Source organism: Arachis hypogaea, chromosome 18, assembly GCF_003086295.3.
Source record: "Arachis hypogaea cultivar Tifrunner chromosome 18, arahy.Tifrunner.gnm2.J5K5, whole genome shotgun sequence".
Taxonomy (NCBI): Eukaryota; Viridiplantae; Streptophyta; class Magnoliopsida; order Fabales; family Fabaceae; genus Arachis; species Arachis hypogaea.
Window position 1 is genome coordinate 124600444 of NC_092053.1, and position 19161 is coordinate 124619604.

At 43.1% G+C, this 19161-nt stretch overlaps 2 protein-coding genes across 2 annotated transcripts; one reads left to right on the forward strand and one right to left on the reverse strand.

Moving 5' to 3' along the window:
* Window positions 1-3284: 3284 nt before the first annotated feature.
* On the forward strand, window positions 3285-4112 carry LOC112770444 (uncharacterized). The gene is made up of 2 exons (XM_025814799.1): window positions 3285-3974; window positions 4059-4112. Exons 1-2 carry the CDS (start codon window positions 3285-3287, stop codon window positions 4110-4112), a joined length of 744 nt encoding a protein of 247 aa, XP_025670584.1.
* A 2160-nt stretch (window positions 4113-6272) lies between these two features.
* Window positions 6273-6781, reverse strand: LOC112770445 (RAF-like serine/threonine-protein kinase PRAF). The gene is made up of 2 exons (XM_025814800.1): window positions 6661-6781; window positions 6273-6547 (listed from the first exon to the last, which is right to left on the reverse strand). The coding sequence occupies exons 1-2, from the start codon at window positions 6779-6781 to the stop codon at window positions 6273-6275; spliced, it is 396 nt and encodes a 131-aa protein (XP_025670585.1).
* Between the last annotated feature and the right edge of the window lie 12380 nt (window positions 6782-19161).

The window sequence follows — 19161 nt, forward strand, 5'->3', positions numbered from 1 at the left end:
AAAATCCTCACACGGCTGCGCAAGGAAGAGGAACACCAAGATAGTTATCGCATGTATAATAAGTTGTTGAACCATTTAACAGCAATATTAATTTTCTGTATGATATTAATTGTCTGTATGATACGGTAAATGAAAAAAAATCCGAATGTTTATTCCGGTGTTGTAAAACTGATTTGCAAGGACATAACGCACCCGTAAATAGTTGCCGAAAATGTTCTGGGATCATGATTTGGAAACGTTAAATGCTAACGGCGCAATACGATTCCCTAATTTTGTTTAAACCGCTCAAACGACTTGTTTTATTTGGCTGATTTATAGGCAGAGGGGCTGAGTTATCAGTAACTCCAAACAATTCACGATAAGTAGAGAACGAACCGATGAAAGTAGATATAATAATCGCTACAGACTTTTAACTAGCATTTCATAAGATCAAAAGGACGACCAAACAAACAAACCAGATAGATCATTCAGGGCTTCAGGCCTCGGCAAAAAACCAAAACAACATAAAGATATCACCCATGTGCACCAGGTCAAATACCTCCGTCACTGTGTTCAATCTGCACCGGTTGAACGCCTGCCTGGGGGGCCAAAGATTTCTCCTTGGCCTCCAAAACATCGACGACCCTTTGAGCCAGGTCACGCCATTTTGAGCTTTCTGCCATCATCTCGTTTGCTTTGTCATACATTCGGCGAACGGTCGCTTCACAATGTTGCTGCTCCCTGCGCAACAACTTCTCCTCCCGGCGGCGTGCCTTCTCCTCTTCCTCCAGTTGATCATCCTTTTTCTTCAACTTGACCATTAAGTTCACCCTCTCGGACCCGGCCTCGAAGAGTTCATCTGAGATTTTTCGAAGCCTAGCCTCCCAAATTTCCTCACTTCTGACAAGTTCGGCCTCAACGAGGTCACAATCCGCGGACTTCTCATCTGTACGGACGATGTCGATCAGAGTGGAGATCAGGTGTTCTGCGAGGTCGACAGGACTAACGGCGTGGTTGGTGACGGTCTCCTTCGACATTTTCTCGATAGTACACAGAGGAAAGAGCAGTGGATGGTGGCAGAAATAAGGAGGGGGATAAGGATAGACGAAGAGGTTAGAGAAGGAGTTACGGCAGAGAAGAACTGGGAAAGAAGCGATAGGAGGGATAGGGTTTGTCATTAAAGGGCACGTATGCATATATAGTGTAAAGTGGGAAGCTGCTTCGAATACCTTTTTTTTTTTGTAGAAAATGTGTAATTAGTGTACTTCGTTTATTTTTGGGAAAATAAACGATTTATATTTAAAGTACTTCGATGGAAGAAAAAAAATAGGAAGAGATAATAATTTAGTTACATAATAGCTTAAATTAACATTTCGCGTTAATATAGTTTTAAGTTTGCTTTTCAATTTCAATGGTCAGCTTTAATGATTACGTCTAGGATCTCTTCGATTCACGTGCCAAAACCACAGACGGAGCATCGGTTACAGTGGGCGTAAATGAATATGTATGTGGCACGGTACCCGACTTATCTAGTAAGGCGTTTTGCAGTATATAATCTCCCTCCCCAGCGTTCCCTCATCGCGTCTGGTCTTCCATCCTAACAACGCAAGATAATTCCCTATTTATGTATCAACCCCTCAGATGAATTGTTTTATATTGGATGATTTTCATCCCCCGTTTTTTGATTGGGACTGTGAACTATCTGATACCGTCACATTTAATTCATAAAAAACCGCCCACAAAACTGGTAAGTCAATGGGGGAGTCGCCGAAAAGTGTGTTTTGCGTATGTTTAGGTAATATTTATTTCAATTTAAATCAATTCAAATTATTACTAACAAGCAAGGAGATGAGAAGATATTGATTGTTAACCGCATGTGGATTAAACGAATTTATACTAGCTACGAAGCATAGAATATTAAGCTTCCGAATCAACGGCACTCAAAATGAAAATAACTCAGAAATTTTGTTCTTTTCGTGTGATACTCACTGGCGAGGAAGAATAAACCGATTAACAATTGAGTATAAACAGATTTTTAATATCGAACAGATGAAAGTAGATATAATAATTGCTACAGAGTTTTAGTTAGCTTTTCATAAGATCAAAAGGAGGACCAAACAAACAAACCAGATAGATCATTCAGGGCTTCAGGCCTTGACAAAAAACCAAAACAACATAAAGATATCACCCATGTTATGTGCACCAGGTCAAATATCTGAGTCACTGTCTTCAATCTGCACCGGTTGAACGCCTGCCTGGCGGGACAAAGATTTCTCCTTCGCCTTCAAAACATCGACGACCTTTTGTGCCAGGTCACGCCACTTTGAACTTTCCGCCATCATTTCGTTTTCTTTGTCATACATTCGGCGAACGGTCGCTTCACAATGTTGCTGTTCCCTGCGCAACAACTTCTCCTCCCGGCGCCGTGCCTTCTCCTCTTCTTCCAGTTGATCCTCCTTTCTGCAACTTGACCATTAAGTTCAACCTCGCGGACCTGGCCTTGTAGAGGTGATCTGAGATTTTTTCAAGCCTTGCCTCCCAAATTTCATCCCTCCTGAAAAGTTCGGCCTCAACGAAGTCACATTCCAGGGACTTCTTATCTGTACGGACGATGTCAATCAGCTTGGACATGGGCTGTTCTGTGAGGTAGACGGGACTAGCGGCGTGGTCGGTGACGGTCTCCTTAGATATTTTCTCAGAGGTACACAGCGGAGAGAGCAGTGGATGGTGGCAGAAATAAGGAGGGGGATAAGGATAGAGAGAGAGAGGTGAGAGAAGGAGTTACAGCAGAGAAGAACTGGGAAAGAAGCATTAGGGGGGGATAGGATTTGTCATTAACGGGCACGTATACATATATAGTGTAAATTGGGAATCTGCTTCGAATACCTTCTTTTTTTTTTATAGAAAATGAGTAATACTTCATTTTTTTATTTTTGGGAAAATAAACGATTTATATTTAAGGAAACAAAAGAGATAACAAATTTAATGTAGTTTTAAATTTAAATTTAAAGTTATTTTTCAGCGTTCAGGTTTTAAAATTACGTTTACGATGTCTTCGATTCCTGTGCCAAACCCAAAAATGAAGCATCGGTTACAGTGGGCGTAAATGAAGGCGTACGTGGCACGGTACCTGACTTATCTGGTGAGCCGTTTTGCAGTATATAAGTTCACTACCCAGTTTTCCTTCATCGCGTCTGGTGATCCATACTAACGACGGTCCTCCTGTAACCTTCCCCTTCCACCACCTATTCAATAAACTTAAATCAAATAGGCTGAGATTTGGTGCAACCTCCGAGAAAGGCAGAATGGGAAAGAAGGCCGGATATGGGAGAATGAAAGGGAAAGGGAAAGGGGTGCCACCACGCATCTGTCCGCTGACTCTTCTGCCTCGTGAAATATGGAAGAGAATTGCAGCAAGGGTTGCGTCGGCCTCAATCCAGGATCTGTTTAACATGCAGGCGACCTGCAAGGTGTTTTTGGACGCAGCCCGCTCATCTGCGGTGTACAAGGTGGCCTCCATGGCGGAGCTACCCGTCGTGTTCGGTTATGCCTTGGAGGACCGTCCTGAAGATGGGTTCCTTTATAGAAGCGCCCGTGCAGGAAATCCGGCCGCTATATTCCGTGTAGGGATTAGAGAATTCTGCTGGATGGGCCGACACGTCGCTGGGGTCGGCACCCTGCTTGAGGCCACTGATGCGGGCGACGTCCAAGCCCGCTACATGTGTGCGATGCTGCTACTGACGCCAGGGGTTGGGGACGAGGCGGACGCTGGCAGGGCGGTTGAAATGTATGCCAACGTACTGGCTGCTGGAAAAATCGAATTGTGCAGAGACTTCTTCGAGCAGTTGTTCGCAAATCCGCTGATTGGGGTGCACCCGTCGTATCCAGGGAAGCCTGTCGTCTGCCGGTCAAGCGTTTGCCCGACCCACGGGACCATGGGAGCCGCCAATGATTCATCGAGTGTGTCGTGCGTCCACTGCCTTGCCGAGTTTGAGGTGTTGCATTTCTTTAGTCTGTTTACTTTTAGATGAAGTTTCGTTGTAACCAAAGTTGAATGTATTTCATTGTTAATGATTCAGGTGTTTGAGTTGGGTGGCCTTGTAAATCCCCGCTTTCGTGGATCAGATAAGTGACATATTCGAACCGATGCATATCACCGTGTTTAAACATTTAAACGGTCACACGCATAACCTTCGATAGAAGCACTATTTCATAACTTCATTAGCTAATAGGACAAACGGAATATAAAAAAAAAAAACAAACACACCAGAACAGTTCAATATTAGCGTTGGGCCTAAACAGTAGAATACTAGTCCTAAACATACATTGCCGGGGAGGGGAGGGGTCGGTTTATGGTGTCTCCATCCCGTTGTTGCACTGACCCCTAAGACCCGGGACTTCACCTGTCCAGCAAAACGTTGGCCAGCTGCCGTATGATTTTTGCCAGTTGAGTCCTGAGTTCCTGTCTCTCTCTCTCCATCTGGGATATACGGTACTCGATCGACGCAACAGCCCGTTGTATGTCCTCAATCGATTGGCTGGCTGCAAGTAATGTAACTTTGTTAGCAACGTATTGATACCGACGCAGGTGACTACACGTGGGGGTGTCGCAAAAACACAATTTTCGCTTACCCGATGCACCTGGTTCTACCGCGGGACTATTTCTCACCGTCGTATCGTGCCGTTCGCCTTGAACGACGAATCGATTGCACTCAAACGGCGGTGGGAGCTCGCTGCCCAGACCTGAAACAGGCAGAGTAAATGCTAACCTGAACCTTTTCCACGAGGCCCCTCATCAAGTCCTTGACGATGAGACCGATCTTCGGAAACGACCAGTCCTCTTCCGACTGGCTCTGACCACCCTTGACCGCATTAACATCATCCGGCTGTCGAGCTTCGTCTGAGGTTTCGGAGTCAGCTTTGGGTCCACTGGGGAGCTACATATTATAAAAACAAAAATGTCCAAAATCGAACAATTATTTGTTGAAAGATTGTGTGAAGTACACCTGAGCAGAAGATTTACTTCAGATGCTTGCGGGGGCTGTGAGTGCTCAATTGTATCTGCGTCGTGGACCTCTTCGCATACGTCCTTGCATGTACCCCGTACGTGGTTGTTAATGCGAATATTCGTCTACCATGCATATGCAACGTACTGCATTTTGTTGTATTCTAATAGTCATAAATGAAACTTGTCTAACCTGTTGCATGTGTCACCGTCGGAGCTCGAGCGTGCTTCTCCGTCGCCCATTGTTTTTTCTTTTTTTTTTTCTTGGTGTTTTTCGAATAATGGTGGCTTAGAAGGATGGGTGGGTTTATTTAATTGCAAAGACCCTTGGAAAATCCGACGGTTGTGTACTCCGTTTACGGATGCGTATATGATAACGTTACTCGGGTGTTGTGGGATGAGTCATGGGTATACGTTGTAATCGTCACACTCGCGACAAATCTTTCACCCGTAAGGTACGTTCGTATGCGGCCTCGTTTTATGATCTGTTCCGTATCCAAAAGTGTAAGTTCTGAGTGACACTATATATACTGTAAAATTTCCTTTTGCAATCACTATTCTAGGATGATTGCGGTTAACTCTATCCAAAACTACCGACAGGCTTCCATTACGGCGCTAAATCTGACCATGCCTTCCCCACCCCTCCACCCATTATTTTAAAAATTATATCGTACATGCATGGGACTGCGTGCAACTTTTGCAATGGGCGTAATGCTTTATTTCCTACATCAGTACACCGCCAAAAGGCATTCGTTGGGAGATGGGACAAAGCCAAAATGGATAATACACTAGATACCTTTATCTATTCGGTTCCCTTCCCATCGTACCGATCAACCGGTTTGTCCAAAGATTGTGCCATACTTGTTTATGCATAAATATCTATACACAGTGTATTGTCCCATACCCCGAATTGACATATACACCTGTTAGTCTACAGCTATCTAGACCCTAGGTCAGCGCGTAACAGAGTTGCCCACCTCATGTGCATCAACACGAAGGGCACGGATTTGGTACGCCGGCATCTGTTGGAAACCGAAACGCCAAAAACTTATTTATTGGTGCGCCTTTTTAATAGGAAGGCATTAGATCCTTTATATATTTTTAGTTCAATGGTAAAGATTATCCCGAATATAATTTAATGTAATTGGTTATTTAATATTTTTTTAGCTTTTGTGTCAGTAGATTATTTTTAAAATGTTATTTTTTTTATGTTTATTATTAGTATATAAAAAATATATGTGGGCGTATATAAGAAAATTAAGAATACGTAAAATTAAATTAATCAGAGTTAAATATTTTGGATTATGTTAAGTGCCATCTTCAACTTCTTCAACGGAGACGATGTTGCCGGAGAAACCTTCTTCGACGATTCTGGCCGAAACAGCACGGCTCTGGTATTCAACGGATGAGGTAGTTTCGACGAAGCGCGGTCATATTCTTTGCTTATGTTCGTCAGATCTTCGTCATTGGTGAGGGAGATCAAGGTTTCTAAGTCTTCGTTCGGCAATTGACACCAGAACGTCACAGATGAACCGCACAACGCTCCTACCTTTACCAACAAGTCTGCACAACGCAAAACATAAACATGTTAACGAACAATCATAGAAAAAAATGAGCAACACTTAAAATTGAGAGAGAAACAATGCTAAAAAATGGATATGAGAAGCAAATGGAACGGTCCACGGTGACTCTGGTGTGGCCACCGATGAAACGGAGCCCGCCGTCGGTAGCGCGTGGGAGGTTCTTGCCGCCGTAGCTGCAGAGGAGCTTAATCGTACGGCCGGGACTCGTTTCCATGGCGATCTACTCGGTTAGTTCGAAAACAGAAGAAGCTTAGAAGATTCTAGAAACAGAAAACTGAAGAATAGGAGAGGTAAAGGAAAATTTGAGTCGTTGTTGGCGGTGGAGATAATAGAAGGGGCAGCTTGCGACGGCAGAGGAAGGAGAAAAAGAGAACCAGGCGGAGGAAGGAGAAGAAGATAACCAAGAGCAGGAGGGAGCGGCGGTAATGATAACACGATAATGGTCCAACTAATTTAAAAAATTAAACTAAATATATTCATTCAAGAAATTAATAAATAAATTTTTTATTTTTTAAGTAATTGCAAAAAAAGATTCCATTAAAATTAATATATTATTTTGGCCTTCTCTAAACCCCAAACACTAAACCCAAAACCCTAAACCCTAAACCCTAACCCCTAAACCATAAACCCTAAACCATAAACCGTAAACCATAAATCTTAAATCCTAAACCATAAACCCTAAACCCTAAACCCTAAACCCTAAACCCTAAATCTTGAACCCTAAACCATAGAACCATAAACCCTAAACCATAAATCACCTAACCCATAATCCATAAACCCTAAACCCTAAACCATAAACTCTAAACCATAAACACTAAACCCTAAACCATAAACCCTAAACCCTAACCCATGGACCATAAACCTTGAACCCTAAACCATAAACCATAAACCCTAAACCATAAACACTAAACCCTAACCGTAACCCTTAACCCTAAACCCTAAATCCTAAACCCTAAACCATAAACCATAAACCCTAAACCCTAACCCATGGACCATAAACCTTGAACCCTAACCCATAAACCATAAACAATAAACCATAAACACTAAACCCTAACCGTAACCCTTAACCATAAACCCTAAACCCTAAACCCTAAACCTTGAACCCTAAACCATAGAACCATAAACCCTAAACCATAAATCATAAACCCTAACCCATAATCCATAAACACTAAACCCTAAACCCTAAACCCAAAATCCTAAACCATAAACCCTAAACCCTGACCCATGGACCATAAAGCTTGAACCCTAAACCATAAACCATAAACCCTAAACCCTAAACACCAAACCCTAACCATAACCCATAACCCTAAACCCTAAACCTTAAACCCTAAACCCTAAATACTAAACCCTAACCGTAACCCTTAACCCTAAACCCTAAACCCTAAACCCTAAACCATAAATCATAAACCCTAAACCCTAAACTATAAACCCTAAACCCTAAACCATAAGCCATAAACACTAAACCCTCAACCCTAAATCCTAAACCTTGAACCATAAACCATAAACCATAAACCCTAAACCATAAATCATAAACCCTAAACCATAATCCATAAACCCTAAACCTTAAACCATAAGCCATAAACCCTAAACCATAAGACATAAACCCTAAACCATAAACCATAAACCATAAACCATAAACCCTAACCCTTGAACCCTGAACCATAAACCATAAACCATAAACCATATATCCTAAACCCTAAACCTAAACTTAAACCCTAAACCATAAACCCTAAACCCCAAACCATAAACCTTGAACCCTAAACCCTAAATCCTAAAACCTAAACCATAGAACACTAAACACTAAACCACAAACCATAAACCCTAAACCCTAAACCATAAACCCTAAACCATAAGCCCTAAACCCTAAACCCTAAACCATGGACCCTAAACCCTAAACCCCAAACCATAAACCTTGAACCCTAACCCCTAAACCCTAAACCCTAATCCATGGAACCCTAAACCCTAAACCATAAACCATAAACCCTAAACACTAAACCATAAACCTTAAACCCTAAAGCCTAACCCATAAACCCTAGACTATAACCCCTAAACCCCAAACCCTAAACCATAAACCCTAAACGATGGACCCTAAATCCTAAACCATAAACTCTAAACCCTGAACCATAAACCATGAACCCTAAACACTAAACCCCAAACCATAAACCATAAACCCTAAACCATAAACCCTAATATATATATATATATATATATATATATATATATATATATATATGTATGTATATGTATGTATATTTTTTCTCATAAATTCACTCTTTTTTTAAACTTTTAATAATTCATTAATTACTTTGTATTTACTGAATTTTTCAAATTTTTTACAAAAAATAAAATATCAAAATTATTAAATTACAAAATACAAATGTTAATTATTTTTCCTTTTTAATTTTTGAATATAATTTTACTTTACTTACGATAGCATATTTAACACAAAAAAATAAAACATACCAAATAATAATATTTTAATTTCTGAATATAATTTAATTCTTTATTAACATAAAAAATTAAAATCTAAAAATAAAAAATAACATTATTAACATGGACAATAACAATGCAATATTCAAAATTAAATAAATCAAACTTTAATTATTATTATTATTATTAACGTCACAAATAAATACTCATTAAAAAATATAAAAATATAATTTTTTATTAACGTGAACTAAATAATATTAAAAATATAATTTTGTCTGCGCGTGTACTCCCAACTTTAACACGCGTCCATAAAAAATGTGTCCAACACATTTCATCACTTGCTGAAATTAAAAGACTTCAGCTCCATAGCATTACTCTTAACATTTACGCCTTCACGTTATTATAAGAGAGAGAGGAAACCACGCTACATTTCTTGAGGCCACCTGCCTACCTTTGTCCTGGCTAGCTGTTTTTTTTGTTATTGTTATTATTAATATTATTATTATTATTACCATTATTTCATATTTTATTGTATTTAAGGGGCATTTACGTTTCTTGATGTGACGTGAGTGACCGCTCAAGACGACCCGCGGAACAAGATGGTCAGACCCATCATGATGCCCAACTCTACGCGGTCGACGATTATACAATATAGCAAATGTGAGAAAGTGTATACTATACGGTTCCCTTAAATGCTTATTCGATTGCCCCTGTTGTGGATAGTCTGACTCACTGCATAAGAAGGGAAAAAAAGGGAAAGGAAAAGTAATTTCGAATATGGAAAATCAGTTTCTGGGTTCGTTGGCTGAGATGGGTGACTAGGTCTTTCGAAACGATCTTTTGATGGAGATTTTCACTCGAACAGACCCGAAGACGGCGGCGAGATGCAGAACCGCAAGCACAACCTGGCGTGTCCGACTGTCTTCCAACAGATTTAGGAGAGACAACACGCTCGCGAACATCAGGAAACACCGTAAGGTGTTGCTCCAGATTGGTGACCCGGAGACATACGGTTCAAAGGAATCTTTCTGTATTGTGGACTATGTAGACGGAGGAAGAGTAGCCGCGCCAATGCCAGAACAACTGGGTCCCCGCGGATGGTGGACTGTTATCGGCTCCGATTGCGGTGTGATCTGCGTGTAGTATAGCACGACTGGTCCTGATTTGAGACTCCTGTTATGGAACCCGCTGCTGCGAGTCGCTCGGAAACTGGACGATCCGGCTGACAAACTACTTAAACAAGCCGTCATCGGTTACGCATTTGGATACCAGGCGGGAACTGACAATTACTACGTCGTCCATATGTCCAAGAGGCACGTCCTAGACAGGTTTTTGCACTGCAATGTTTTCAATTCCGCAGATGGAAGCTGGAAACACGCGTACATAAATGATCAGCATCTCACTCACCTCGACGAGGGATCAGCGTTCCACCTTGGTAAGGCCGTGTGGGTCAACTGGGGTGGACGTGGTCTGATGATTGCAACGCATGTGGTCGTGTTGGATGCAGAAACCTTTCTTCTGAGCAAGATAAGGATAAACCGTAGGTCAATTCAGCACGTGCAGGCGATGCGTGTGCTCGACGGCATCCCACACCTGGTCGGCTATGAACGATCTCCGTACGGAGGACTGTCGACCATATGGTGCAAGATTGACTTGGAATCGATGTGCGTCATCCCGTTCATCAAGCTAGGAGTTGCCGGTCAGTATGGCGTTCCATGGAATCATGTGACCATCATGGGTGATCATATGATCACAGTACGCGAAAACAATCGCAAACGGGCTGGAGGCGCTAACGGTGCTGTTCTGACGAAAATTTCGTTAGATCAGATTAATTTTGTGAGCCGACACAGAGTCACCACATTCAAAGGTGAGTGGCCGAGAGACATGTCCCTTCAGCGCGTTATAATTGTGGGAGTGGGTTGTCTAGTTCCTTAAGGGAGTGGCCGATTGTGTGATTCGATCGAATATGCGGCAAGTAGGTTGTCACTCCGTAAATCTGTCGCGAGTACGTATGGACTAAGTGTAATCGTTGTTTGTATTCTGGGTATGTTTAAATTGTGCATTTCGAATGGATTGATGTGTATCGCGGTTTATTATACTTAGTAGAATGCATAGGAGAAACAAAAATTATCCAATTAGATTGAAAACACAGTGCCAATGCAATCAAATCCACACTACAACTCAGGCTAAACAAATCATTTGAAGTAATTATGTTCTCCAGACGTGAAAAAAAAACATAAAATAGGCTCAGCTAGCGACTTCGATTGGGAAAAAAAACCAACAAGACGATCACGGATATCAGCACGATGATCACAACCCCACGCCTCCTCGTCGTCGCGACACTCGCAAGCATGTTGTCTTCCATGGCCGTAGAGGCTGCAACGGCAGCCTCGAGCTCTGCCCTTGTTTCATGCACACTCTGTTGCAAACGACGCAGCTCGTTTAGGAGTTCCTGTCTTGTCTTCTTCAACTCCGTATTCCCGCTTCTAATGCACTCGTTCGTTTCCAGCAACCTGCGAATGACATCGAAATAACGAGCCGGCGGCTCTGGATCGTACCACTGAAAGAACGAGAATTTCCTGCTGGTTCCGTACCCAGAACATCCATAAAACCTTCTGCCTGGATAGTCAGATCTCCAAGCGGTTCTGATTGGCGATGTCACGCCACAGTGACAACGAGGCGTCGGTGCATCGACGGAGGACGAGCTTATGGAGGAAGATCTCTGCATTGTGTCTTCAATAGTTCACGGGGAGAGTGATAGAGTGGCTTTTGAAATAGCAGTTCGCAACGAGGGTTCATATTCACCTCTCTGGTAATGGCACCATGTCTTCGCATTCCAACGGTCTTGTTGTTGACTGACACCTGTGACGCCAACCTGGCAGGAAACGATTGATTAAAGCCCCTAGCCACAGGGCGAAGGCATCTTCCCCCATGGAGTTGTTAGCTGACGATTCAAAGTTCAAACCATTAACATAAAATATGTGGCCCGTTGTCTCCGAATGGTATAATCTTTCTCTACGAAAAATGGTATGAAAAAAAAATAATTCATACGTATATATCTTGTACGATCCGGTTGCATCCGGGTCTATGGGGAGATTGGGTTGGTCTGCGGGATGGATTCTTTCTACTAGCCCATAGTAACGTCTTAAAAAAATAAAAAAGGCTTTCCATGGTCATTATTGTGGGAGTCTTCCCAATGCAATGGCCGTTTGTTGACTGTAACTGGAATAAAATGAATTTATTGTCACCTAATCTCATTGGAAGACGATGTTACTTAATGAGGTGTTTCATATTTTTTTGTGTTTAAGGGGCATTTACGTTTTTTTGATATGACGTGAGTGACAGACCCATCATGATGCACAGCCTCGCGCCAGAGCGCTACAATCTAGCAAGAGTGAGGAAGTGTATATTACATGCATCCCTTAATTGTTTACTTCATTTTGTTCTGGACGTTCTAAGTCACGACATTTAAAAAAAAAAAGCAGAGAAGGAAAGTAGTTGAGATTATGGCAACTCAGTTGGCGGAGTCATTGGGTGAGATAGGTGACCAGGTCTTTCCGGACGATATATTGATGGAGATATTCACCCGGACTGACCCGAAGACGGCGGTGACATGCAGAGCCGCAAGCACAACTTGGCGTGTCCGACTGTCGTCTGACAAGTTTAGGAGGGACAACACGATCGCAAACATCGGGAAACACCAGAAGGTGTTGCTCCAGATGGGTGACCAGGAGACGTACTGTTCAAGAGTATGTTTCTGTCTTGTAGACTGTCTAGACGGTGGAAGAGTACCCGCCCCAATGCCAAAACAGCTGGGTCATCGCGGATGGTGGAGTGTCATCGGCTCCGACTACGGCATGATCTGTGTCCGGTATAGCCGGGCTGGTTTTGATACGGGACTGATGGTATGGAACCCACTGGTGCGAGTTGCTCGGCAACTAGACGATCCGGCGGACACCCTATGGAAACAGGCCGTTATCGGATACACATTTGGTTATCGGGCGGGGGCTGAAAATTACTACGTCGTACATATTTCAAAGAGGCATCTCAGAAACAGGTTTTTACACTGCAATATTTTCAATTCCGCAGATGGATTCTGGAAACACAAGTACATTAACGATTTGCGTCTCAGTCATCTCGGTGCGAGCTCAGTCTTCCACCTTGGTAAGGCTTTGTGGGTCAACTGGGGTGGACGTGATGCCACGGTTGCAACGCATGTGGTCGTGTTGGATGCAGTCACCTTTCGTCTGAGCAAGATAAGGATAAACCGTAGCTCAATTCAGCACGTGCAGGCGATGCGTGTGCTCCACGGCATCCCACACCTAATCGGTTATGAACGATCCCCGCATGTAGGACTGTCGACCATATGGTGCAAGATTGACTTGGAATCGATGTGTGTCGTCCCGTACATCAAACTAGGAGTTGCCGGTCAGTATGGCGTTCCATGGAATCCTGTGACGATCATGGGTGATCGTATGATCACAGTACGAGAAGATATTCATAGACGGGCAGCAACAGGTGCTAACAGTACCTCTGTGACGGAGATTTCGTTGGATCAGATTGATTTTGCTAGCCGACACAGAGTCACGGCATTCAAAGGGGAGTGGCCGAGTAACATTTCCCTTCAACGTTCTTTAATTGTGGGGGTGGGCTCGCTAGTTTCATGAAGGAGCGGCCGCTTGTGTGAGACGATCACGTATATCTGAACTTTATTTTTTTTAATATTAGGTCCGTATTGGTATAATCCATCAAAGTTCCAAGAAATTGTATTTAACATCTTTGTAACAATATATTCCAAAAAAAAAAATTCAGTCTTAACATTATTATAAGTTATTAATTCTTATCATTTTGGATTATTAACTTTAACACCTCGTTATTAATTTATTATGTAGAATACATAATAAGAAGAAAATAGATCGGTTATAAACCAGAATGAAAATTTATGGGAGCATTTCCCTTTAATAAAGTTAAAAATTATTTTTACATACCAAACGGCGGTGACGTTTTGTGTCTCTTAAAAAGTATAAAAAAAAAATCAGCCCCTTGGCCTTACACTTCCCGTAATAATAACAATGTTAAATGTTCTCATTAGAATTTTTGTCATTTTGCATATTAAGTTTTTATCCTTCACATGCCACACACTTTATAGTTTTTAATATCGTATCGCCGTGTGCAGACGATACTGATCTCATGCAATGGCAGGTCACCTCTTACTATGTTAGGAAGCACTTTGCAAAGGCTTGAACATTAGACGGCACCCGAGGTTGCCTAACCGGTGCAATTTTAAACACATGTGATGCATCCTGCCTCGATGGAGCTGACAGTCTTCATACTCCAAGAAAGGTGTTTGCAGACCCAACTTTTTGACCGGGCAACAGCTAGCCGATTCCATCCTCTTCACAAATCAAGCCATCGCCAAAACACTGCCATCCCCACCCACAACGAACGCGGACCAACCCATCGGACGCCGACGACCAATACTGCAACTAACAATGGCCGAACATGGGACACCCGCTGCATCCAACAACGTGAACGACGACACGGCCCAGGTACGATTGTGGTGCATTGGCTGGTTTTGACTTTTTATTTATTTATTTTTTTAAGTTATGCTTATGCTGCTCCCGATTCTACTGAGTTAGTTGTATACCACAACGTACTAACAAGCGCCCAATGCCAGGAGGACCAGAGAACACCGAACCCAGACGACAACACTTCAAACGACGCATTGCTGGAAATAATGAGAGAGGTGCTCGAGAACACAAAGGTTGGTAACACCCGTCTCAATTTCCGCTCTAACTATTTCGGTAACTCCAACCATCTGACAGATCTGTTACGATTTTCCATTGAAGAACACGCAATGCCGAATGGACAGGGTCGAAGCGGAAATGATGACGATTCGGTTGTTGGTGGGCGGTCTCAGAGAGCCTATCACCGAGGCGCAAAAGGGACCTGCGAATAAAGTCAACGCAACGTCCGATGGAAACCGGATTGAGAAACAAAGAATACCGGTCGCCAACAGGGAATACATGAACAACCCGATGTCACGCGCCTCCATTCCCAACCGTAGACAGTTGATGCTTCCAGGAGCGATGAGGAAGAGACTGCATCAGTCGTTGACAAAAAGCAGCGGCGGAGACGTCGACATGTCTGTTTACGATGACGACGAGGATCAGAAACGGGCCATGTACCCAAAGATGTGCAGGTCAAACACGCACGGCCTCGAACATGGGGCTAAGGGTGGCAAGGCCACATTCTTCTTCACTCGATTAAAGGAGAAGGTATACGGGGGTAACCGGGGGACTATATCGCCCCAACGAAGCAACAATGCCGACAACTCGACAGGGCGCAATGGACTGCAGCCAACGCAAAACAGAAAAGACAGTTTTCCCTTTAACACGATGATGTCATCCGACGAGAGCTCATCGAAGCCGGAAAGCAGTCACGGACGGACAGCCGACACTTATAAGCAGATTCCGCGACGACCCCCGTCAAATCTGACCAAGAAGGGAACAAACACCACCAACGCATGGCCCATCTCTCAGCACGAGATGGACATCTGTAAGTACGTCTACGACCATCATGCCGACCCCACGTAAGTATTCGATCTGAACATCAACGACTGAATCTACCGTGTGTGTAACACCCTCACTATCAGAAGTCACGCTTCCGGCTGCGCTACTCTGATAGTAAGAAGTATTAAAACTACTTTACATATTAAATACTAAAATAGGAACCTGTGACTCGACACTGTATCGCTGATTTTTTAGAAAACCAAAAATAAATACTTTATCTTAAGAAAAATACAAGCAGGCATAGATTCATATACAAGACTCCTTACATAATAACTCAATATATTATACATATAAAACATACAATTCCTATCTCTCTTACAAAATTTTAATAACAAAGACGAGGGAAGAAAATAATCTACAATCGGTCTTAGTTCGAAAACTTAGCAACCTGACACGTGCTCAAACACACCAGTACAAAATTAAATGCCATAACCTGCGACATTTTCAAACTCACCAAATTTACTTCCTGCATCAATAAGCTGTGTACTAAAAAAACTAGCATATTGTTACCCATGTCTAGTTTTAATACTTCTTACTATCAGAGTAGCGCAGCCGGAAGCGTGACTTCTGATAGTGAGGGTGTTACAGTGTGCCCTCATTAGTGCCAGACGGCCGCAGTTAAATTGGGCTGGCGTGTGTAACATCTTCGATTTGTTGACAGCAAGGAGATCGTTGTACGCTTCGGGTCGCAGCATGCAACTCGTTCTGACATGGGATGCCTGTTAGACGGACGGCAACCAACCCCGAAGGCACGTGGCAATCCATCGTATTCTCTTCGAATTAATGGAATTTTTCCGCTGACCCTGATTTATTATTTCCATGCGAAGTCTGATTTTTTTGTGTTGGGTATGATTTGCAGATAATGGAGTTGATCACGATCATGGTTGCATCGGAGGGAGAAACCGATGGAGATCACCCTCGAGCGGTGTGGTGCTTGCATTAGAATTTTGCGGTACGCCCAAATCCTAATTCGATAGTTTATTTGAGTGCATACCTAAGATTTAACGTTCTCTGTTTTAATACGAACCATGTACCGTTGACATGCACGGTGACTTGTTTCAACTTCTGAATACTCCCTGAGTAACCAGGCCGATGTAATGGAGGGCGTCCACCCTGAAATCTTGGCGCAACGATACGGCAATGACCACATGCACCCGACGGAAGACCTGCGCCTTGTAAGTTACCGACCGATAAGATTATTATACGCAAGTTCTGAACCTGGGCGGACTGAATTATGACTCTCTTATCGTATTCAGCTTTTTCCATCAATCGCAGGTCTATATGCCAGTACTGGAAGAAGATTGTGAGAAGTACTGGTTCTTGGCTGTGGTTGACTTGTCGGAGAGGCAGGTCTTCCAATTTGACACGAATGCAACTAAAGAATCAAAGGCAAGGAGGAGACGTGTCATACAATGCATGGTAAGCGACGCACATAGGTTAATTCAGCGTCTTATCCGAATACGCTAATCTTTATTATCTTGGCGAATCTGTGTCAGCTGACTGCGCTGGATGGAATCGTTGCAACTGACGGGTATAAAAACTCACACTCTAAGAGTGCTCCCGAGTTTGCCAGTTTGGACATCATGGCCGCACCGGGAGTGCCAAAGAACAGCAGCAGTACAGACTCTGGTATTTGGGTCATGCAGTGGATGGCAATGGGACGGAGGTTCACCCACGCGGTGCTGCCAATTGTAAGTTAATGCTTGCCTACAAGTAGAATGCAATTGCACTGTGTGTCTCTAATAAACGCCGCATTGACCATTGCAGCTGGACGAAGAGAAGATCAGGATCAAAATGGCAATTGCACTGCTAACGGGAAGATGCAACGAGAAAAGCGGTCCATTGCTTGCGAAGGCGGCGGAAGCGGCCAAGACAGGGGAACCGTGTCTAAGAGACGTGTGAAGGGGCTGAATACAACGTTTTTTTTCCTTCCACTGCAATTTTTTTGGTTGTTGGATGCATTGATACCGGTTATGTTATGTGACATTGTTGGGTCTCCTCACTCGACGGACAGTCTTCGTGGGCTGATTATATCATGGGCCATATATCCTATTACTGTTATTGTATCTTTATGTTGGGCCCCTTTATGTTATATCATGTTATTTTCCAGCATGCATCTTCGTTGAGGATGATCGGCCGTGTCATCGCCACCATGCATCAAGTTTTCCGAGTCTTCCGAGCTTCGGTCGGAGGTGGAGTTGACATCGGCGGAGCGAGGAGTTTTGCCTTGGATGAAGAGGAGAGTAGCTTCGAATAGGGTCGGGCATTAGGGGTTGGGTCGCTATGCGAGTTCGGTTTTTGGGTTTTGGGTCGAGTCAGTTTCTCTGGCCCAACACCCAGTAAAAAAAAAAGTTATTTTCCAGCATGACAAAAAAAAAAGTTATGTTATAGGGAAAAAAATTTAAAAACCGTTAAGATACCAAAAAAATAAAGTAATTATGAACAACTTACTTGCTTTCATCGCCTACATCAATCCGTCCATCCATCGCCAATGCAAGGCTGCCAATACGAAGTGACTATTCACTGACCCACGCAATGGAATGAATGATTGAATGATAACATTTAATTAAGGCTATGTTTAAATCTTGAACTCATTCGGTGGGTAGCGCTTTTTTTGAAATCCGGTTATTGCCCTTGGTAATTGCACCAACGTTAATGCCCCATTAATTCCCAGTCTAATCAGGTTTAATAGTTATTTATTAAAAAAAACTTAAAAAGGTGGGAGTTGTTTCGCCTATTTAATGCGCGTACGTTTCTCATTTACCAAAAAAAATAAAAAAAGCAAACTTTTCGAAGAAAGGAACCCATTGTTGGAGACTCAAAAACTCCCGGCAGTAAAGAACCGGAAACCATCAAAGAAATCACAGGCGAGGTATCACAATGCCGACGCTCGCTGATTTCCGCTTCTTCAGATTCATAATCCCCAACACGGAGAATCAATTTGTAAGTTTTCAGTTGTTTTTTTCTACTACCCTATCCCCAGGCCCCGCACGCAAGCCCACATCAATATCGATTTCTTACTCGTGCAAAGAATGCCGGTGCCCTTCTCCAACGCTGTCAGGGAGAACATGAGTAACCCCGTCGAGGTAAGCACCACAAATGGTCAGTCGTGGAGCATCTCCTGGGTTGTCGAGGAGGAGCATCCGCATCGAATCGTCTTCATCGGAGGGTGGCGAGCCTTTTACGAACACTATCGTCTTCGAATCAGAAACACAATGCTATTTTCGTATCACCAACCAAAGTTTTTCTACATGGCCATCCATGACGCAAGATACTGCGAGATCAACTATGGAAGGTAACAAGATTATTCTAGCGGGTTTTCTGTATGCACTCGGCTAAGGCGTTTGTTTTATGCCCTTTTACGTTGTACCAAAAACTTGCGTAACGGAAGTCTTCCAGCAATCCCCGCACATGGCAACTATACAGTCCAGTTCTTCGCGATAATCCCGGTGAACGACCCTGATACACTGGTATAGACGCCAATTTCAATTCCTTTACTACCTGCAATCATCAATCCATCCATGTGTGACACATTGTGAACCTTTTTTTTTTCCACCATCCGCTACAGATGCTCCCGCTACGGTTCTCGCGG

Bases quoted from the DNA above. Each gene is read 5' to 3' on its own strand.
- LOC112770444 (XM_025814799.1), top strand. From the start codon at position 3,285: ATGGGAAAGAAGGCCGGATATGGGAGAATGAAAGGGAAAGGGAAAGGG. The intron at 3,975-4,058 runs GTGTTGCATTTC...TTAATGATTCAG, and splicing joins ACTGCCTTGCCGAGTTTGAG to GTGTTTGAGTTGGGTGGCCT.
- LOC112770445 (XM_025814800.1), bottom strand. From the start codon at position 6,781: ATGGAAACGAGTCCCGGCCGTACGATTAAGCTCCTCTGCAGCTACGGC. The intron at 6,548-6,660 runs GTTCCATTTGCT...TGCGTTGTGCAG, and splicing joins CACCAGAGTCACCGTGGACC to ACTTGTTGGTAAAGGTAGGA.